This window comes from Corvus brachyrhynchos, unplaced genomic scaffold (assembly GCF_000691975.1).
Source record: "Corvus brachyrhynchos isolate BGI_N302 unplaced genomic scaffold, ASM69197v1 scaffold255, whole genome shotgun sequence".
Lineage (NCBI taxonomy): Eukaryota > Metazoa > Chordata > Aves > Passeriformes > Corvidae > Corvus > Corvus brachyrhynchos.
The window spans coordinates 7356423-7379582 of record NW_008238358.1 but is presented as its reverse complement, the minus strand read 5'-3'; the positions used below and the strand labels follow the sequence as shown (position 1 = coordinate 7379582).

General features: G+C 36.8%; 1 protein-coding gene across 1 annotated transcript; it reads left to right on the top strand.

Annotated features, from left to right (window-relative positions):
- The first annotated feature begins 1114 nt into the window (after positions 1–1114).
- On the top strand, positions 1115–22545 carry PPIG (peptidylprolyl isomerase G). Its single transcript, XM_008634779.2, has 12 exons — positions 1115–1194; positions 1306–1380; positions 3523–3630; positions 4103–4147; positions 6015–6102; positions 7193–7222; positions 7315–7454; positions 13178–13382; positions 14399–14566; positions 15034–15118; positions 15952–16088; positions 16428–22545. The coding sequence occupies exons 1-12, from the start codon at positions 1134–1136 to the stop codon at positions 17545–17547; spliced, it is 2262 nt and encodes a 753-aa protein (XP_008633001.1). The 5' UTR covers positions 1115–1133; the 3' UTR covers positions 17548–22545.
- Positions 22546–23160: the final 615 nt, after the last annotated feature.

The following is a 23160-nucleotide window of genomic DNA, read 5'->3' as shown; positions in this document are numbered from 1 at the left end:
TGACAGCACAAGTAGAGAAGATATAGGCTCACATGATTACACTGCTGTCTTGATTTCTTACTGCCTCTTGTTCATATGCTGAGGGTGACAGATGGTGACAATTGAATTTTTCAAGGATGTTCTGTGGTACAGCTATAAGTGAAGCTTTAGGAGAGATGTGTGCAGTATGTCAGCTACATTTGAGCCATGTTTTCTGGCAATAAATAATTAGGACTGAAAATGTATGGATTATATTCCAAATTCTGGAAAAGGAACTCCTATCTTACAGATCCTTTTTCTGTCACTGTTTGTTTTTTTTATTTCCTCAGTCTGAAGTAACTCCAAGAGGATAGGGATTTAGAAAACAAAAGAATATGGTTGTACATAAAGTTGGAGATGCAAATGGAATTAAGACATAGCTTGTTACACAAAAATAAAAGGATTTGTATAATCTAAGGGAAAATTTGCATTAAAATTCTCTATAAGGAATCACAGAATCATTTAGGTTTGAAAAACCTCTTAAGACCACTGAGTCAAATAGTAAATCTAACAGTACCAAGTCCACCACTAAACCATGTCCTTAAGCAGCACTATGCATCTATACATTTTTAAATGTTACCAGTGATGGTGTCTCAAGAGATAGACAATGACATAAAAGGAAAAGAAACAATAAAGAGCCAAAATAATTTAATTTAGCAGAAGAGTTGTGGAACAGCTACACCGTTGTATTTTTTTTGTCCAGAATGGTTTAGATTCTAATTGATGCAATGCGTGGTAACTGCCATGACAGGAATCCAGGAAATACTGAATTTCAAAATTGGAAAATTGGATGCTAAAGTCTTGCCCATACCTTACAGTATCTTTTCCTTTTGTATTTCCCCATCTGAAATATGGCACTCAAGTTTAATATTATTTCAGCAAACATGAGGAAAATCACTCATTTGGGACTACAATGCATGAAAATTACCTAAAGTACTTCTGAACTTCTAAAGTTGTCTCAACTTCTTTAACATGCTTACGTTTGCTGTCTGGGGTTTTTTGTTTGCTTTTTTGCAGTTTTTATTGACTTTTGTATTGACTTACACATTATTTCAGTACACAGAAGAAAAATAAATTTTTTTTTTATTACTTACAGTATTTAGACTTCTGAAGCCATGGGAGTAAAGGTCCAGAGACCTCGTTGCTTTTTTGACATAGCCATCAACAATGTACCCGGTAAGAAAATGAAAATATTGATTCAGTGGCATGATACTCATATGAGATATGTATAAGAATAATACAAACGCCGTTTAACTTCACAATAAATATGGTGCTTTTTTCTCCTAGCTGGAAGAGTGGTCTTTGAATTGTTTTCAGATGTGTGTCCAAAGACATGTGAGAATTTTCGCTGCCTTTGCACAGGTTCGTAGATTTTACTGTTTAATCTATAATTTTTATTGTAATACCATGTTAACTAGCTTGATGTCTGTTATTTTTCCTGACATTTTCTTAAATATGAAAATAAGTTCAACATTGGTTCTTGACACCTCCGAAGATTTGGCTGATTTTACATACGATCATACACATGATGCAGAGTCAAAGCAGTTGTAGTTTTGCCTCAGTATGTTGCTGGGACTATATACTAACCAACTTTAAATACAGGCACAGTAAGCTGATTTTCTGTTACTAGCAGATAGTACTGTTCACATTATATAACTTCATCCAGTCTTGAAAGATAACCAGCAAGAGGTCAACCATGCAGACTTACTTTTCAGTCTTATGATACTTTGAGGAACTTGAAAGGTAGTGCTAGTATTCATCAGTTGTTTTTTCTGTTATTTTAATTTCTTGATGGAGACTGGTGTTTTCTACTCCTATTGAAAGTTTATTTCTTGAGGAAAATACTCAGAAGGTTCTCTCTTGGAAACATTTACAAAACAGAATTATTTTCCTGTGGACTGCAGACTTTTGTTGCACACACTGACAGCTTATTAAAACTTGAGCTTATTGTCAGAAGAATAATTTCGTGAATGCATAAATAGTATACATACTTTCTGTCTTCAGCTTTTTCTGTGTCCTTTTCTTCCAGCTTGGTTGTGTTTCAGGTCAAGGGTCTGTGGCTGTTAATAGCGAATCCCTCAGCAGTACTAATACAATCTGATTCAGGTGTGGATACATAATTACATTAATGTTAACTAGAACATGTAGTACGCCATTCAGGATGTCTGCAGGAATGTAGATTTTACCTGATCTGACATTAGGTTTACTGGCACAAAATCAGATTATCAAAATTTATTAACAAATTTGAACTTTAATGATTTTTAAAGGCTGTGACTATGTTAATACATGACCATGGCATTCTTGATCTGCTGTCAGCTGCCCAGAAGTCAGATTATTGAATAAAGATGTTACTCCCTGCTACTGCCTTAAATTTGTGAATTGAAGTCTTTGAACAGCATTTCAGGTCTGCAACAAGTATGACTAAGTTCATCCTTTGTTGCTGACATCCATAATCAAATTCAGATCCTGAGCTATTTTGCTGCCTTAACACATATAAGAATAGTGAGAAAAATATGCAGGAAGTTTATGATATTGGTCATCAGCAAACGAATTCAAACTTTTAATTTTTATTTGTTTTCCTTACTCATCTTTTTTTCTGGCAGTTTTGAAAAGTGTGTGCTGTCTCTGTGAAACAGGGATCAGCTGCATGTTTTCCTGGTATACGCCAAGTTAGTGGAACATACGCAGCTTCACATTTATCAGAGTTCCTATCAAAAGTGGGGTTTTTTTCTAGCTATTCAAATCCGTATGGAGACCAGTCTGTTACAGATTAAGTTCACAGGCAACTGCCCTTGACAAAAGATGCCAGTTTAATGGCTCAGGATAAGATTATAGGAAGATACTGGCTAACAGTTTGCCAGCACAGAGAGGAAGTGATCTTCCCTGAGAAGTCCCACTGATTACCTGACTGTTACCTTGAGGCTGTCTCTGCTGTTCACAGGACCCACCATGAGCCATTCATCTTGCTAACTCAGCAGAAAACTTATCTCTTTTGAGGGTAGCAGGGAAAGGCCATTATGTTGTAGCTGAAGCATAATCTCGTGTAAGGGAGAAAGATGGCAGTTGTCATCATGAGCAGGGAACGGAATGAGAGTCCTTCTCCTTCCCCCTGCCTCTTTGGCTTTCTTACAAGCTTTAATGATACCTTAACCTTGCTGTGTTTTAACTACAGATCTGAGTGTTTCTTGCATGTTTCTGAGCAATACCAGTTATAAATGTAAACTGAATGTTTAATTTCAGTCAAACTGCATGGAAGAGACCAGAGTTGTATACTAATGTCAGTAAGGAGTTCTTCTGGTATAACTGTAGAGACAGTGTAGTTTCTGCAGTGCTTTCTTAAATGGCAGTTTCTTACTGGTATTACAGGTAGGTGTCCGCCTCACAAACCAGTTTTTCAGAGCATAGTAGATGATTTTGGTTAAGTGCTTATATAGCACTTTTTTTGCAATGAGGATTCTACAGATGCAGAGAGTAATTTTTGGTTTTGTTCATTCTTTTCTTTAGGTGAAAAGGGTACAGGAAAGTCCACCCAAAAGCCATTGCATTACAAAAGTTGTCTGTTTCACAGGGTTGTGAAAGATTTTATGATCCAAGGAGGTGACTTCAGTGAAGGTATGATGTGAACCTTTAAAGAAAACTTTAATGCTTATGCAATAAAACATAGCAGAAGTTCTGTATAGAGCCATTTACTTATATTTCTATTGTCTGACAGATATCCCTGTTTTTTCCCTTTCTTCTGAGAACCTTTCCATGAAAACTTGTATCATAAACTTCTATACATGCATGCACACACATGCACTTTTGCTCTGTTATCTGAAGTATTCATAAAACTAAATACCTCCTATTGTACCTGCTGCTGGGAAATAAAGAAACAATGAAGACTGTTGCTGAATACATGGGAGAATACTTTCTTTTTTTCCAAGTTTTTTGCTTTTAGATTACAAAGATGCATCTTGATTGTGTTGCATATCTTGAAGAATAATGTCAGTGACTTGGATGCAGGTATATCAGTATTATGAAGCACCTTTCACATAATGTGACTCTTTTAATCATTACTTTAAACTGTTACTTTTCTTCTTTTAAGGAAATGGCAGAGGAGGAGAATCCATTTATGGCGGCTTTTTTGAAGGTAAGAGTTTTATCAGTCTGCTCTATTTTGGTGTTAAAATAAATCACCTTTACATTCTGTAGTCTCTGTTCTGTAAACCTGAATGCCATTTTTTTAAAGATTTTGTCTGGTCTTGGAGGCCTTTGTCCTGTTTAAGTTATTTTACTTTTAAGATACGAACCATTTTAATGAATGGAAAACTAAAACTGAACTCCTTTGTATTTGTCCCTTTTACCAGATTGACATTTTTATTGCTGATTTTAGACATTTACTTTTGGCTTGATCAGCTAGCTAAAAGTTGGCCAGTCTTCTCTTTGAGGGAAGAGGAGAAAGGTGTGATGGGGTTGGGTTTCCTTGCAAATTTTTATTTAAAAGAATGCATAAAGCTGTGCTTTCCTGAACCCAAGATGAGTTAATGAGCTTTCAGTTTCCTCGCCGCCGTGGTTCTTTCTCAGCCGGTGTTGCAGAAGAAGTTATAGTTGCTGCATTTCTCAGCCTGTGTTTGTCCAGGATGTAGCGAAGCATCTCTGTTTCTTGGAGTGGTTGTTGTATTACACCCAAGCCCATGTGATGGGTAGCTACCACCAGCAGGCGAGGTCAAGCGCCTTTCCCCTCCCAGACACTTTCTTTACCACTGATCGTTGTCCAGGCTTGCAGCACACAATCAAAAGAATTATTCACTGCTGTAGTAGGGCCAGGCTGCAATTTTATATCAGACCTTGAGTGGAACCAAAAGTTTGCAACTGCCAAAAGAGAGAGGAAGCCTTACCTTGCGCTGAGTCTCTGATCAAGCTTTAATCTGATCCAGTTTGCTAGAATGCCTAAAGGTTATTGCAGCAAAAAAATTACATACTTCCATTTTAGTGAGTGGATCCAATTAAATAATTTGGCAAGCATCAGAACCAACACAAATGAGTAGCTAGGTTTGAGGAAATAATGGCTGGGAGAGATGGAAAGATGAGCACAACCTCCACTTATCTTCTGGAAGTTGCAAGCTGGCTGTTCAATTTGGCTGGCCACAGTATGAAACTGAACTTGTGGAAAGTTTTGCTTTTGTGGATCAATTAGCCCACTCACCATAGGATTAGATTGACATTTGATGCTATTGTACAAGTGATTGGAGAGTGACTGGGATCGTCCCTTTCATGGCTAGTGAAAGTAGCATTACAGATAATTGTACATTTTTCTTTGTTAATGCTTGTTCCTGCCACCTGTATCTGAACAGTATTGAACAAATGTCCTCGTCTGAAGAATTTCCTTCCCCCAAAAGCCTTTTTGCTGCTTTGGAAAAGAAGGGAGAGGATTATCTCTTACAGGTGTCTTAAATGAACAATAGTGATTACATTTTACACTTTTTTCATTTCATAGTTTCATTGGGATTTAGTTTGAACTATTATCAATTATTTCCTCATAAGAAGTAGGATTCATTAAACTAATTTTCTTAATGGGCAACTTGATAAATTCGTTGTTTGGGGTTGCTATCAAACTGGATATCCATGTGTACTAAAAAATAAAAAACAACAAAATGCCTGAAAATTAGAGATTTATTAATAGTTAATACACAGCTTCTGTTCCAAAGAAAAATAGAAAGAGCAACAACTTAAACATCTCTGCTAATGTTGGTAGGAGACAAATCTTTTGTGCAAGAATACTAAATTTTAATTTTTTTCCCCTCAGGCTATAAACCATTGATTCATATTTCTCCTTGTTATATAGAATGAACAGAATAACATGTTTTTTAAATAGCTGTTATTTTTAGTCTATTTTTAATACAACTTCTCATTCAAGTGCCTAGTACATTTATTTAATTAGGATGAATTTACTTAGACGATAGCATTTACCTAAGCATATATGGTATGCTTAAAGTAACTGAAAACACTTTCTTTAGATGAAAGTTTTGCTGTAAAGCACAACAAAGAATTTCTTCTTTCAATGGCCAACCGAGGGAAAGATACAAATGGTTCACAGTTCTTTATGTAAGTATTGAAATGTCTTGAAATGTGTATATGGTTTGCTATTTGTAAGCTGTAAAGGGAATCCTTTTAAATATTGAAGACTAGCTCCTGTGCAAAGCCAAAATTGGTGGTTTTTTACAAAGTTGCCTGGAAGTCGCCGTTTTCCTAATGTGCTTATTTTTACCCTGTCTGTGTTTAGTGTTAATTTTCTGTGCAAAAGGGCTTTTGGTAGTTTTCAGTAGCTGTGTTCTAACTTGGGCAATAAAGCAAAACTGTTAGTTCCTTGTAGAATTCTTAGTACTCTAATGAAGTGTTTTCTGGAAGGAAGCAAAACAGCTCTGTGGGCTCTAAAAAGTAGTAGAGAGCTTTTTTTAATCACAAACTAGCTTTCCAATACAGTCTTATTTATAGCTAAAACTTAAAACACATTGCAGTAGACTCTTTTAAAATCTAAATTATCTACAGAAAACATTCTCAAAATACATCACTCTTAGCCATGTTTCATGGCCTTAGTTAACATAACAAGTTGTGGATGTCAGCATTAAAACCTTATTTTGGGGTTTCTAAATGATCATTGCTCCAATCATCCTAGTTTTCTACTCTGCCATAACTAACGTGTATGCCTTAGTAATGCTAGTACAGGGGAAAGCTGAGAGAGAGTCAGTTCTCTTCTGTGTCAAATAATCTGTACATGCAGATACTTTTTCTTCCAGTGTTTTCTGGTTATTTTCTAATGTACAGAAGATTATTTGCATTTTTCCTGCAGATTTTTGTATCTGTTCGTGGTAGTATTTGTATAATTTAACAAGTAGAAACTGATGATTATATTTTACTGAAAAAACCCCGAAATAGCACATAAATTTTTAGCCAGAATCTTCATATAGGATATAATAAAAGTGTTTCATTGAATAGGTAGTTTAACATGTAAAATATTAAATATTTTTAACTGCACACAAACTTAGAATGATACATATTGGTTTTGTTCAATTTTTTTAGTGCACTCAAAATAATGTTCACCTTCCTATGTGTAGATGACATGCTTCAAATGCTGGCTGCTTTTCACTAATACTGATTCTATTTTTCTCTTTAAATTAAAATCTGGAAACAACAGAACAACTAAACCTACACCTCATTTAGATGGGTAAGTATCTCTTATTTTCCTCTTACATTTGTTTGGGGACCGCCTCGAGAAGATGAAGTGCTAGAATACTTACTTTTGTTTGCATTCTTCAGGCATCATGTTGTTTTTGGACAAGTCATCTCAGGTCAGGAAGTTGTGAGAGAAATAGAAAACCAGAAAACAGATGCATCTAGTAAACCGTATGCTGAAGTACGCATACTGAGTTGTGGAGAGTTAATTCCAAAATCCAAAGGTAAAGTTGAACTGTACATGAGGTAATTTTGCTTGTTTTCTTCCATGTTGGTTGCTTACAAAAATATTTAGGAACTTACTTGTGATAGATGATGGCACAATTGGTGAAAAGGTGAATAACGTTGCAGAGCAATTTGTCTTCTAAAGAACTTGAGTTGTTGATGCAAAAGACATTAAATAACAGTCATACATGCTTTTTTTCAAAGCTTGTCCTGTCTTGAATTTTCTTATACTAGCTAAGTTTTAGTACAAAGCTGGCAAGCACTTGACACATCAAGTAGAGTGCTATGTTAAGAAGATTGGTGGCAGTCTGACTTCATTTGCTAACTTCTGCTTCTTGGAAGGTATTGAACTTGTTTCAAGTTGCTTTAAGGCAACTCTTCAAAAGAGGCACTTAGATTAGAAAAGCCTGGAATTGGCCCTTTAGCTCATACACTTTATAAGTTACTGTGAACTATTCTTAAAGAGGAATATGACAGAACCTGTCTTTCTTTCTGGAAGGGATGTCCTGCTCTGCCATTTCAGAACTGAACATAGTATGAGAGCTTGGATGAAGCCTTATTTTCTAAGAGAAGCAGAATCTGAGATCTTCCTGTCACCATGGAGAATCTCGCTGGTGGAAGCATCATTCAGGATGCTTGTTTTGTAGTAACTGTGATAGAGGATCATCCTGCTATTTCATTTGTAGCATGTTCTGTTGATATGTACTGTGAAGGATTGCACCAAGGATATTGAAGCACAACACAAGAATAATGGTTTGTTTGGACAAAGGAAAATACAGGCATTTGAACTTCAGCTTCTTGGTTTTTCACCTCCTTTTGTTCACATGTTGGGATATTTGGCAGAATGACTTTGGCATCTGAAGTGATCTTTCCAGTATCACAGAATTCCAACCAAAGTTGTCTTTTGGCTCCTGACTTCTGAAAGGTTCTAAGTTGTGCTGTTTGTTAAGATACAATTACGGTTTTTTTCAACAGTACTTAGGAGCATGGCATCTCTTAGGAAAGGCACAGGTGGTGTAACTAGAAAGTAAAACAGTACAGATGCAGGATGGGTGAAGCTAGGGGATGAGAAACCCACTTCCATAGATGTCTTCATCAGATTGCCACATTCCCTTTGAAGTCCACTCTAGAACACTTGAATAACTAAATGAAATTTTTGGCACTGAGCAGTCTGATGAGTTACAGCCTCTAGGCAGGGCTTTAAAGTGTTTGTCATCCAAAGAGTGAAAGAAATAAATACAAAATAATTGGTTTTCTCTCTAACTTCTCTTGAAAGAGAACAGGCTTCTGGAAGGATTTGACTTGCCTTGCCTTGCCTTACGCATTTGTCTGTGTCCTTGTACCTCTGACTCAGTACTACTGTATTCCTGGCAGCTCTGATTCCTGTAGCTGGCCTGGTGTGCCATGGAGGGAAATTGATGCCAGGGTGATGGGATAGCCCACTCTATAAAGGTATAAAGCTCAGTTCTAGATAGCAATGGGCAGTAGGAATGTTTGGAGAACAAGAAGCCTTATGCACCAGGATCAGGCACGTGAAGGGCAGAGCTGAGTGTGGGTGAAGACGATGGCTCTGATGGTTACTAATGCACAGCCAGCCTGATAAAGATGCTGCATGACAGACCACGGTGGAAGTTCTCATGTGTGGAGAATCCTGCTTTGGAAAGGGGAAGGCTCTGTGTGGGACCTCCAGTGGGAAATGGGCCGCTACTGTGAGATGGCAGCATGGCTGGAACTGTTTGCTAAATGCCCAGCATGGAACCACTGATGAGCTGTGCCGGCCTGAAGCAGTGGAAATAGGAGGAACAGTGTGACAACACATCAGCTGAAGTAAATTTGCCAAGCTGCTGTCCAAAGGTCACAAGTGGAGCAGGAGAGGCCCTTGGACTTGTCAGTTAATGGAAGGGGAATCCAGATAGAAGGAGCAGTTTTTGGGACACAAGATCATCAACAGAGAGTCATCTAACAGGAGAACTATTTGTAGTACAGTACTATGAAAGGCAAAATGGAACTGGTTTTGTGAATTATGAGGCAATTACCAGAAGATTGCTTCTAAGAGCTTGATTTTAAGACAAAGGAATAAGGATATTGCCTGTGAGGGAACTACAGTGATGAATTTCTGTGGGAGGGTACATTAGGATAGCAAGGGAGTCTTAAATATTTATTGTATGCGTTTGTCTGGTAGGCAACACAAAGAAAGGGATTAGGTCTTTATGGGATGAAAATAGAACTCATACTTGGGTTTAACAGGGAAGCTAAGATGGCACTAGCAGAAGGATTCACAGTAAAAGCAAGGTGCTTGGTGTGAATACTTTTATCGTAGGTTAAAGTTGAGGAAAGATGATCTGATTTTTGGGTATCATGATGAATAGCCAGATGAAGTGCTTTATGAACTATGTAAATTATCTCCTTATGTAGAAGAATTGGATTTATTTAGGGATGAGTGGGTGATGACTGGGCTATGTTGCTGGATGCTATAAATTGAATGATAAAATGATCACAATCACAGTATTGCAGAGGCCTAGATAAGAAGCTTTTAATATGGGATTTGGGAGGATGATCACCTAGGAAAGTGGAGTGTTTGTCACATTTTCCTTTGTTTTTCTTTTTTTTTAGCTCCTTAAAGTTGGAGGAATAAGTGAAAATGGGAAGATTAAAAAAATTATAAAAAATAATTTCTCTGGCCAAGTGGTATAATTTTTAGAAGATCTTAAAGTTCTAGGGAAAATCTTAAGATCTGGGGAAGAAAAAAAAGGAAAAAAGCAAAGTATTAACCCGGTATTTAGAAAGGTTATTACTGACTAGCTAAGCTAATATAGTTCACAAGAAAAACTGTGGAACAAAAACTGTAATGTTAATTTTCTTAAGGACAGGTGGGAGTTTGGTACCAGTTTTGTAGAAGAGGTCCTAATCAACAAGCCTGGCTGCACTGTGTGTGGTCATACACCTTTGCTGAAACAAAGTCATCTGGGTCACATATCAAGACTGTAAAACACTGACATTCTAATTCAAAACCAAAAAAAATTAAATGGCTTTGGGCAGTGGGCAGTTTTTAATGAGAACCTCTAGTGAAGATTCCTCATGAAAAGTGAGATTCTAGGGAATTCTGCACAGAGCAGTGCTAGGCTTGATTCATGACCTTCATTGATGTTACAGATGTCCCTGTGGAATCACTGCTTGTATAAGTGTGCTTTCTGCAATTAATGTAGATTATGGCTGCATTCATAATTTATCAGGTTATTTGATTTGCTGTAAAGTAACTATTTGCTTGTCACTGCTGTGAATTAAAAGATGATACAATTTGTTCTAAATTTTATGCCTAATCCCAAATGTTTTCTGGCCAGGTCGTTTCTTAATTTTGCACTATGGGGCTAATGTAAGACTTGCTACAGTCCCTAACCTGCTGAGACACAAAGAGTACTTGTCTGTGTCATGCAGCATGGTCAGGTAGTTCACAAAGTCTGGCAAATACTGTAGGTCACCGTGAATGGAGTAGGAAGTGATGTATCTATTTCAGATGTGGTCATAAGTTGAAAGCTGATCCTGAAGGTAATGAGCTGGAACATTTGGACTGTACATGTCTGTTTCTTGATGACCTTCATGTCCCAGGATTGGTCTCATTTGTTGTAATCTGTAGTTGGATGGTACCAGGTTGGTTCAGTATTCAAAATAACATTTGCTGCTGGATAAGAGATAGTTAGATGTCACCAGAAAGTATATCCAAACCCTCTTGTCAGATACTCTGTCTTTGTTATGTAACTAGTTCTGGCCTTTTTCGTTTTGTTTGTTGTTTGGGTTTTTTTTTCCCCATGTCATTTCACTCCCTACCTGCTGTGTGATTTCCCAAATACATCTGCCCTTGCCTGCTTGCTGCATGGTAAGAATCACATCATATTTGTTGAGGTAGTTGCTCACTAACTTGCCTCCAGTTCTATTACTTACTCACTTTAAAGTAATAACTTTAACATACCTGAACTAGTTACAAGAATGCAGATAAAACTGTCGCACATATTGACACACTTAAAACATATGCAGGAGGAAGAAAATACAGGAAATCACTGCATTTATTAATGCCTTGTTCAGGCATTTCTGAAATTGAGCTTGGAGATACCTTGTTTTGCCTGAAGGCATGTAGGAAACATTGTAGTGCAATGTAAGGATTTTTTTCCTTTGAATGGACCAAAACCGAGGGTGTAATAGATCAGAAACATTTATCTTTTTGTATTCTTAGTATTTAGCGGTGAGGTGAGATTCTTCTTTTTGTTTCATTGTCACTTGGCCTACACCAGGCTCCTTCAATTAAAACTATAGAAAAATGTTCCGTTTTCTTTTATAAATATGTACTTGTTATGTTCTGTAAATATATATGTATTTAGACTATCTAAAACTGATACAAAATATTACAGAGACATTTTTTAAATATAGTGCTAAAAGAAGGATGTTGAGCAAAAGCTGGAGAGAACAGAGAGCAGGTCTCTTGGTCTGGACCTACAAGAAAAGTCAGAAATATAGTGAGATGCGTCTTTTGGAAGCATTTTGCAAGAAGTCCTTAAAACATCTGATGAGAACAAGCTGATTTCAATCAGCAGGCTGCCCTAAGCTGGTAAGACTACTTGCTAGTTTATACTGCACCTGGAAATGACTGGAAGACCAATATGCTCTGTGAAGGATGGAAGTTTTTTAGTTGGTTGTCAGTCTTTTGTTAGTCTGTATCAAGTGAGGCTTGTGAATAAACACATAGAAAGCACCATGTATAAGTTGCAGAACTACAGAATATTTTGAGTTGGAAGGGGCCCACAAGGATCAAGTCCAGCTCTTAAGTGAATGGCCCATTTGGGGGTCAAACCCATGACCTTGGTGTTAACACTGTGCTCTGACCAACTGAGCTCATCTCAGTTGTCACGCAGCTGTGACTTGTGACGGTGGTGCTAAGCTGAAAAATGAATGAGATTTACTGCAATGAGATTGAATTTCATCCACTGTAACAGTGTGGGGATTTGGTAACGATGTAAGGTGGAAGAAAGTATCCATAAAGAGTATAACCATAAAGACAGAGGCAAAGATTGTTTCTGTTGGGATGTGCACCATGTATCTGATACAGTTCCGTGAATTAAGCTCCACCTAGCTTGTTGTCACCCAGAAGTGCTATCTCAGCCTGTTTGATTGGAAGCAAGTGTGCTGCATCACTGTGAAGAGGAAATCTTTCACCACTCTGTATCACTGCTTTCTGAATGTAAGACCTGACAGAATAGGATAGTGAACTAAGTTCAGTGAGTACTTGGTTTAGTCTGTGCCTCTTATTTTCTGTTTCAAAATTTCTCTTGTTAGTGATTTGATGAAGTCAGGTGAAACCTGAAGCTAAAGAAATTTTTTTGTAAACACTCTGTAAATAAATTTTAAATAGTTCTTTGTATGTAGCTTATGTTGTATAAAACATCATCTGAAAACTTATATGGTTCTACAAGTTCTTATCAGTATAAATTTTAGACTTAAAGTTTCATCAATCCAAATTCTGAAAATGTCTTCTTTTTCCAGACGTATCCTTTATTGCGCTGTGGAGAAGCAGTGTTTTCGCCAAAATTTCAATTTGTTCTTGAGGATTTTGATGAGTAATCTCATGAGTCAATTTTAAGAATCTGAGGCAGATACTGCATGAGATGATTTTTCTGAGATTGGTTTAAAAGTGTTTGATATTAAAATGTGTCTTTGCTATTCTGATTTAAAGCCAAGAAAGAAGAAAAGAAGAGACACAAGTCATCTTCCTCATCCAGTGACTCGGAAAGTTCAAGCGATTCAGAATCATCTTCTGATTCATCATCAGATTCTGAGAGTGCTTCAGAAGAGAAATCTAAAAAACGAAAAAAGAAACACAAAAAAAATTCCAAGAAACATAAGAAAGAAAAGAAAAAGAGAAAGAAAAGCAAGAAAAGGTCAGTTTTGTGATTTGTTTTCTGTTACATGTACACCATACCATTCTCTTGTCTTTCAACTACAGACTGCATTTCTGTAAATTAGCAAAGCAGGTTTCACAGTCTGGGAGATAGTTGGTTTCCATACACAAGAATGAATTTTCTGATATGAAAGGATAGTGTTTGTGTGCATATGTAGTGCATCTTGTAAGGGAGTAAAGGAATGGACTAAGACTTCAGTTGGCTTGGGAAGTTGAAGCAGTGGTAGGTTTGAAATGGGTTGGGATGACTTGTCACTGTAACTTCTGTACAATTCAGTTTGAATCATATGCAGTGGAACTTACAAAAATGTAGTATGCAGGGATACAGCAAAATTAAACATAAAATTAATAAATTAACATACTTAACAATTTTTTTGTCTGATATGCCAAAACTCTTGCCGTTTCACTGGAAGATAATAAAATTTAGAAAGCACTCTTGCTCTTGTGAATGTTATTTTGGCTCTAATAGTTTTGTTATAGTTCAATGTGAATAGAAGTTGTCAGTGCAAGTCACATTTTTCTAAGCTAGCAGTGCAATTTAAGAAACGTTCACTTAGGGCAGTGCTGCCTAAACACTGTTTCTGTGCACCTAAGCCCATTTCACAGAAGTTTGTAAATTGCTTGGAATTATTGTAGTCTGTGGACAGTTATATATGCTAGTGTAAAATCTGAATTTTAGTCTCCTCATAGTGTTTTTAAAAGAAAATAAATGAAACCAAAAAGTTGTATCTAAATGGAGAGCATGTGTGTGTTCAGTGTTGCACCATTGGAATTAGTAGATTAAAAATGTTGGTCAGAAATCTACTGCAGTTGTATATTTTGGATCAAAGATATCATGAGGGGAAAAAAATTGCATCTGAAATAGCTCTGTTTTCTGAGATTCTTGCAGTATCATGGTATATTGAATTAAAAGAATTTCTGAATTATTTAAATAGAACGAAAGGTCTTCCCTCATCCAAATAACTCATTATGCATGTTTTCTACACAAAAATAAAGCTCATCCAGTGAAAGTGAAGATGAAAACACTGAAGCACAGCCATTATCTACTGTCCGTCCTGAAGAAATTCCTCCTGTACCTGAAAACCGGTTCCTGATGAGGAAAAGTCCTCCTAAAGTAGATGAGAAAGAAAAAGAGAGAAAAAGCAGAGAGAAGGAAAGAGAAAGGTAGTATATCTGGTTTAAGTCTGGCTATGTGCTGGCAATGGTATGGTCACATTACTGTTTTAGAACTCTAATATTGAATCTTTTTTCATATTAAACAGTTCCATGTTGTAAGCACTGCTGGATGAAAAATAAGATTTCTCCCTTTATTGGAAACTATTGTCTTGGTCCTAGAACAAAGGCTTAGTCTTTGAAAATGGTTTTAGTGAATAAAAAATGTGTAATGACTGGCTCGGTTTCATTTAGAGTGCATTGAAACTGTCCAAGCTGAATCTATAATTTATTCTGTTTTCATGGAAAAGCCTGGAAATCTTGTAAATTATTGCAGTCATAGATCTGAAGTGTAGATGTTACTATCTGCAGTAAAATAAAATTGTGTGTTTTCATTTACTTTCTGAAAAGGTTTTAATATTGATTTTCCTTCTTTTTTAATTGTACAAACAATATCACTCTTTTAAAATTATTTTTAGTAATCTATCGAATTCACAGTCAACGTACCAGAGGAGGCTGTTGGTCACCAGATCTGGAAGGAAAATAAAAGGAAGAGGACCAAGGGTAAATGTTTATAATCTGTTCTTCAAAATAAACAAGGTGGTAGCACAGTCTCACTGCTGGTGTTACTAACTGTATTCATTGGGACAGTTGATTTTAAAAAGAAAAGTGCATCATAATTGATTTGGATACTGAGGCTTGAAGGAGGACAGAAAAGAAAATTAAATTATCTGTTTGAATTCTGGGTCTGTTTGAAGAAGGGGGTGAGAAAAAAACATAAAAATGCTTTATTTAAGTTAATGTGGTAATATTTAAAGTAGTGAATGAAATTAGCTCTAAAAGGGTTCTAGTGAACACAGAATCAGTAAGAAATCAGTTCCAGGAATGTGGGGAAGACTTCTCCCCTTTTTTGCCGGGGGAGCTGTCAAATTGACACTTTTAATACTGTGAAGCCGTAAGCTATGTGCTGCATGTAGCAAATATTTTTAATAACGGAACTGTCTGTCCCTCAAATTTTCAGTAAAATCCTTAACAAGTGTGAAGTATTGTTTTTGCATTGCCTGTCAAAGATAAGAATTTTCATTGGTAGTAAACAGCATTAGCATTTGTTCTAATTAAAAGTGGCAGAAAACTTCTCATCAGACAACAAAAATCCTGAAGTAGAAGTTACCTTAAAATCAGTTATTTGATCAAACACTTTGTATTCCTATTTTAGTTGAGTGTGTCTGATACATTTTTCAGTAAGTTATTAACTTGTCAGTGGAAACTTGGTATATACATGTGAAATGTCATGTTAGGTGCTGTGTAGAACTGACTGCCAGGGGTGAAAATCTTTCTTAAGTATCACAACACATCAAATTCAAGCTTAGGCACAATTTTCTCTTTTTGCCTCCTAGCGTTACCGGACGCCTTCCAGATCCAGGTCAAGAGATCGATTCCGGCGCAGTGAAACTCCTCCACATTGGAGGCAAGAAATGCAAAGAGCTCAAAGAATGAGAGTGTCTAGTGGAGAAAGATGGATAAAAGGAGACAAGTAAGATTATTTCTTTCTGGAACATCTGCGTATGTATTGGTTTGTTTTGTTTTGCTTTCTGTTGTTTTTTAATTTCTTTTTGTTTGGTTGTTTATTTAGAAGTAATACCTGTCAACTGGGATTTTCAATTACAATTTGCTTTCAAAAAAACAGGGGGCTGACTTGGTTATTCCGTTATTAAATTGTGTCTGACTTTACCCATACTACTGTAAATAGATAATTATTAATATAAATGACCTGATGTGAAGTTTTAGTTGTGAAGCTGTCTTACTTCTGGCTTAATTTTCAGCATAGAGGCAATTGAAAACATTTAAAAGATTGTATCTTTTTCTCTCCAAGGAGTGAAATAAATGAAACCAAGAAAGATAATCAAAAGAGCCCAGGAAGAGGAAGAGAGAGAAAAATATCAGACCACAGGCAAGTTTCTGAAAGTCCAAGCCGAAGAGGGGAAAAAGAGAAGAAAAAAGATCACAAATCCAGCAGTAAAGACAGGGAGACAAGAAGAAATTCAGAAAAAGATGACAAGCATAACAAAAGCAAGGCCAAGAAGAGAGCTAAATCTAGAAGCCATAGTAAAAGCAGAGAGAAATCAAAAAGTAAAGAAAGAGACTCCAGGCACAGCAGACATGATGAAAAGAGACTAAGATCAAGAAGCAAAGAGAGAGACCATGAGAAAGGTAGAGAAAAAGAAAAGCGCTATGATTCTAGGGGGAGAGAGAAAGAAAGAAGCAGGAGCAAGGAGAGAAGTAAAAGAGCAGGCTCAAGAAGTAATGAACAAGAGCATAGGAAGAGCAAAGACAGGGAGAAACGCAAGTCAAGAAGCAAAGAGCGTGAGCATGCTAGAGGAAAACACAGTTCCAGCAGCAGAACACGGGATCGAAGCAAAAGCAGAGATAGGGGTAGGAGAGGAAGATCAAGAAGCAGGGACAGGGATCGCAGTAGAAGTAAAGACTATTCAAGGAATAGAGATAGAGAAACAAGAAGAAGGGGAAGATCAAGAAGCAGAGAAAGGAGAGGTACACCAGATAAATACAGAGGAAGAGAAAATAGGAGGAGGAGAGAATCGAGGAGTTCAGAGAGGGATGAAAGTCAAAGCAGAAACAGAGAGAGATATTCAAATAGGGAAAGTAGAAGCTCATATAAGAGGAATGATAGTGAAAGCCAAAGGAAGAGGCGTTCAAAAAGCCGTGAAAGTAGTAGTCCTGAATCTAGCAGAGATAAGAAGTCTAGCAGAGATCAGGATAGAAGTCCAGACTCAAAAAAGAGACCAAGTAGCAAAGAGAGAGAATCAAAAAAATCATATTCACGCAGCAGTAAAGAAAAGGAAAAGACCAGATCCTCAGCAGAAAAAGAAATAAACCAAAAATCAAAGAGTCAGGAAAGAGATCATGCCCCCAGTAAGGATAAAAAGTCTGATCGTGAAACAAGTCCTGGAACAGATGATGACAGGCATGGATGAGTTTGTGGACTTAATGTTTCCATTGTCTCAAAGTTTTAGAGACATTTTGGGGAACGCCTTTTTTAAAGATGCGGACTTCAGTTTGGTCTTTTGATAATCTAAAACCTGGATCATTTGTACTGCTAAAGTTTTAATAAACTTGAAATGAAAAACAAATTGTGTGTAATACAGTGTGCTGTGTTTTAAATATTTCATTGGATTATGTATCCTTCTTGTGTGTTGTCAGCTAGAAAGGGAACTTCCATGCCACTTTTATTTTTTACCTGATGAACATAGTTCAGTGCAAGCAATGGCTGCCTGCGAAGAGGCTTGTTCCATATATGAAGAAGAAAGCTGCAGATATACTACATGTCATCTTAAAGCTAGGAGAATATTGCGAGGTGTCCATTACTCCAGTCTTGCTACATCTGTATTTCAGTAGGTATAAATCCTAAGGAAATTTATTTATAGAGGTAAATTATGTTAGTTTTTATTGTAATCACAAAGTGAATTAATTTAAGTAAGTCTTTATTGTTTGTGCTTCTGTCTCTGCCAGCAGTAGAATTCTTTCATGTTGTAAGTGTGTGTCTGGGAGTTACTCCTTGTCCTAAAAAAAATTTTTAAGTGCTCATCAGTGTAACATTTTTCCCCTGTAACCTTTTTCCATTCCATGCTTTCATGTTTGTCTGCTGCAGAAATGGACGCTTCAGACTACCCTGCCTCAGTCGCTTAATTAGTGGATGCACAGAGATGAAACAGATTACCAGAATTTACAGTGGGGTCGGAATAAGGAACCAGGAAATCCTTTCGACTCTTGGTTTTTAACAAGTCCGTGAGAAAACTCTTGCGGTGCTCCAGTACTGGTTTTTGGAATAGTTGAAACAATTTCAAGTCATGCTTTAAGACATGCTCTTAAATATTTTTTTTTAACTTAAATTTGCTTTCTTCCCTGTTTCCCCTCATTCTGAAGACCGTACTGTGAATTCCTTCTCATTCTCTACTATGCGTGTCCCTCAAACCAATTCCCTCCCTTTTCTGCTTTCCTCTTCTGCCTCTAGGTCCCATCCCAGTTTGTATTTCACCACCACGCCCTCATGTGAAAGAGAAGGAGGTTGGCTTGTGTTGCTGCAGCAGTGCCCCCGTATGTGCAATCCCCAAAGAGCAGCCAGTTCGTGGTAACTCAGTGCAGTGATCCGATAGAGGATAGATTTGGTACAAACCCAAACACTCCTTCCAGTCCTTGAGAAACTATTCACACCTAAGACTGGCAAATCTTGAAAGTCCTGAGGGGAAGTGACAAGCATTAATCTTACACTGTGTCAAAGCAAAACAATATTGTAATAGTTGAATTTTTTTGCCAAATCTTTCACTGGATGACACAACTTGCTTTGACTGTCTTTGTAACGAGCTTGTCAACGTCTTCACTTTATAATCCACTTTGTGATCAGTGTGTGTTTACAGCAGATTAGGAGAAATGCTGAAACTTGCTTGACATTGTAATCCAGACAGTTGTTATTCTAAAGAAAAATAGCTGTGTCTTGAAAGCAAAACAAAACCAAGGATTGTGAACAACATAAGCAATGTTTTTAAAGGAAGAAAACTAGAACTTTGTAGAGTTACTTTTTAGCAGAATAATAAGGGGAGCTGCTTTGGCTGTCAAGTGCTTTTTTACTTGTGTTTTAGAAACTTCTGTGGATTTTGCATTTCAGTGGTCATTTTATGCAGAATGTTTAAAAATGTTCCCAGGTCCACATGTGGGTGGATGACACAGTTGTTATCTAAGAGAACTTAGAGGAGTGAACCAAAGACCTGTATAGTGGATCTCTTCTGTCTGAACTCTGTAGGACTTTGGAGAAGTTGTAGTCCTATTTTGGGGGACTGTAGTAAGATAAAGGTAGGAAGTTAGGCTTCAGAAAATTGTGTTGCAGCTTAACCGTGCATTTATGCTATGCATGCCATGTGCTTCAGAGTCTCATTTAAAAACTGTTTGCAATGTTGTTTCATTATTTTTAATGGGGCTGACACACGAGCAAGCTATTGCTGAAGAAGTTTATTTGCACTACTGGGAATATTCTTGCCGGTATCACTGAAGCTTGTATAAGCATGCAAACAAAACAATCCACAACTATAGTGACTCTGCTATAGTCACTATAGAAGGGGAGAAAATGCAGGCAGTCCAGCAATACAGCAATCCATAGAATTTTTTTTTAATTGTCTTTATTTAAAATCTCAAGATGGAGATTATATCCACTTGTAATTTGCAGTTGCAACTACTTATTTCAAAAGATGCACTTGCATACCCTTTTGTATGGACTTTGTTACAGTTCAGAAAATCATTTGTACAAGTTAAATGAACTTTAATTCTTTCATAGCACGTTAAAAATTCATCTGAGTTGGTGGCACAAAGCCCATTTTCTTGGTTTTAATGTACTTTGGTTTTGTTTAAAAGCTGGTTACACTAAATTGCAGGTGGTGGGATACAGTTGCCTGTATTTATATTTGGTGGTACATTGGTTTAGTGCAGAGCACTTTGTTTAGACAGAAACACAATTGCAGTCTTGTACAAGGGAGGGTTTACCAGATTTGTGCTTTTCTTTTATCAAACTGGAAATTGAGAATGTTGATTAAGACCTTGGTTGGACTAAAGCACAATCCCAGGGACAGCAAGATGTCGCCAAGCACTACTCAGTTCTTGCTGCCTTTGTGAGGAGGTACTGACTACTGCTCTTGCAGTCCTGGAACTGTTTCTTCGCTCAATAACAGAGCTTTCCTGTTTCCAGCCTCACCAGCCACCTTGTGCTATAGTCACAGTATAGCTCAGTGTCACAGGTCGTTCATTGGCTTTTGCTCAGAGGACTGATCTGGAAGAATTTAAGTATGCCAGCGGTAGTAAAAACAATGTTCATGGTCTTTCCTTGTGAATGCGAAAAAAAGTAGTAGAGTACAGCTTTTTCTGCTGCTACCCCAGAACTGATCTTACTCCAGGGAATTAATGAACCCCAAGACCCAATGTAAAATGAGGGCAGGGATTACTGGACTAGCTTTGTCAGCGTATGTTTAAGTGTCCATACAGGCTTGAAATAACTTCCAAAGGTTAGACATGCATTCTCTGTTGTATTGACAATAGATGCTGACATTTTACTAGTACTGTGCAGCATATAAATACCTGGAATGCTGAATTTATAACTGGCAGTGGCTTTCCAAACTTTATTAGAAAGAGACTATTACTTTATGCTGGATTTTCTGGGTACTGCCATCAACTCAGAAGCAGAAATTCTTGCTGAGTGTGGGGAGATAGAATGTAAAGTTATGTAGACACTATGACCTGTAAAAAATGTGTTGCTGTCTGCTAGTTCTTTAACACAGCCATAGTGTTTCAGTTGTTGTTCTGTTTGTTTCAGTTGGTTGTTTTTAAGAAAGAAAAAAGCAATCGTTACCTTTTAACCCTTTGTTCTATTTGGTTATTAGAATTTTAGCCTGAAACTTTGCACTTTGTACTTGAAATCCCAGACTACAGGTTTTTCTTGCAGTGTTCTTTGTCAGATGCCTTGAAGAATTTGCAGTGATCCCCAATAATGTCTGATTTGTAATAGTGTCAGTCTGGCAAATGGATTTTAGGTTAATGTAAACAAAAGCAGCAGTCGTTTAGCTGCCTTTTCTGGAACTGTTGATTTATTGAAGCAAATAAAGTATTTTTGGACACACCTCTAGGGGCATAGTAGACTCACTGCTTTTCTGACAGGCAAAAATGTATATTCCTGCTCTTAGGACTTCCCTTGTAATAGAAAACCTAAAGAGATACATACTATACTTTATCAAAGCAGCAGCCATGAAAGTGTTCTTTTTGTGGGGTTGTTGGTTTTGTTTTGGTGTTTTGAAGGTTTTGTTGGGGTTTTTTTTTACGGGGGGGCGGGTGGTCAGCCACACTTCTAGTCAGTGTAATGGAAATGTAAAGAACTGTTACATACCTTCCTTTTGCTGAAAATAGTAATTTTCCTAATGGAGTATTTAACTAAATTATTAAAGAAAATGCACATTGAAAAGTCTTTGAACTGCATCTTGCAAAATTTTAATTGGTACAGTTCTGCAGTTACCTAGCATAAAACTTTAGCTTTCTATTTTGGTGCTTATGTACTTCTAGTTTAACTCTTACTTCTCACCCTTGAACAATTCATGTCATTAGGAACACTGTTTAAACAAAACTTTGTTGTATAAAGGCCAAAAGTAATGTTCACTTGTTTGGGTATTTTTTAAAAATACCATATGAAAATAAGTTTTCTAGTTTTAGTATGGAATTTTACAAAAGGAATAGCAGTAATAAAATATAAAATAATTATGAGTTTAGATAGTACAACTACGTAAAAGTAAAGGTACATTTTGTAAAAGAATTAGTAAATTAGTATCTTTCCTTAATCATAAAGTCATTATTCAAATAAAACTAGTAGGGCAGTTAACATGCATAAGTTCAGAGGAGAAGTCTTGAACTGCTGAATATGCATATGATTGGTTTTAAACTTATATTTGTATTCATGGAAGTTCTAAGATATATAAAGGACTAAATAAACTGAATTAATGCAGCACCCTGATTTTGAATTTAAATTTTGCAACATGTAAAGTACTTAAGGAAACTTGCTATTTTTGGCAGGAAGTTAGACATTGCTACATATCCCCATTATAAAAGGTAGGCTGTATGTGGATTTAGCCACAGCTGCTATTGAAAAGAATGGTTGAAAGGATTGGAAAGAATTTAGGCATATTAAATTGTGAACAATGGTAAGAGGAACTAGCTGATAATTGGGTTCCTTCAGCTAAAAGAATTGTTAATTATTCCGGCAGTATTGTGCATGTAGCATTTAGCAGAGTATTTTGTAATAAATCTTAGTGTTTTGGATACTTTGAAATTTACAGTTCATAACAGGGAAGATGATCCAGTTGTAAGCTGGGAGAATGAGTTCTTGATTTGAAGTGTATAACTTGTGTACTAAAGTACTTCTCAGAAATAAATGCTTTTTTTGCATATTTGTTAGTGTATTCCATGTCTGCCACATGTGCTTCTTGCAGTATTAGCATCTTCTGCATTTAGAGAAATAATCACTTCTAAGTCATACTGTGCAACCTGCGCTTGTAAATTCACGGAATATTCCAAGTTGGAAGGGTCCTACAAGGTCAGCTCTTAGGTGAATGGGCCATACAGGGACCAAACCCAGGAGCTCAGCATTGTTAGCACCATGCTCTGACCAGCTGAGCTCATCTCAGGGTAAATGTGCTTGGCCAGCCTCCAGCCTTCTGAAGTGCTGATACTTAGTGTACAGATTTACAAGGCACAGTGATTTGATGTCAGGACATGATTGATAAATTTTTACTGAAGATGTGAAGTTAGATTTTTATTCCAGTTAGATAGTGTTAAATAGTAGATTAATTAAGAATTGCTATGACAATGCAAATGACAGTCTATTATGTCTATATTGTAACATAAAAATGCAGCCATGTAATGAAGCTGACCTTGTGTCTTATCTTAATTGCAAACTCTGCTTGTTGCCAACTATGATCTTTTACTTGAAAAGATACAAGTCTTCGTGTGTGTGTGTCTGAATGTGAAGCAGAGTAGTTTTCACTAGTTACAGAAGAACTATC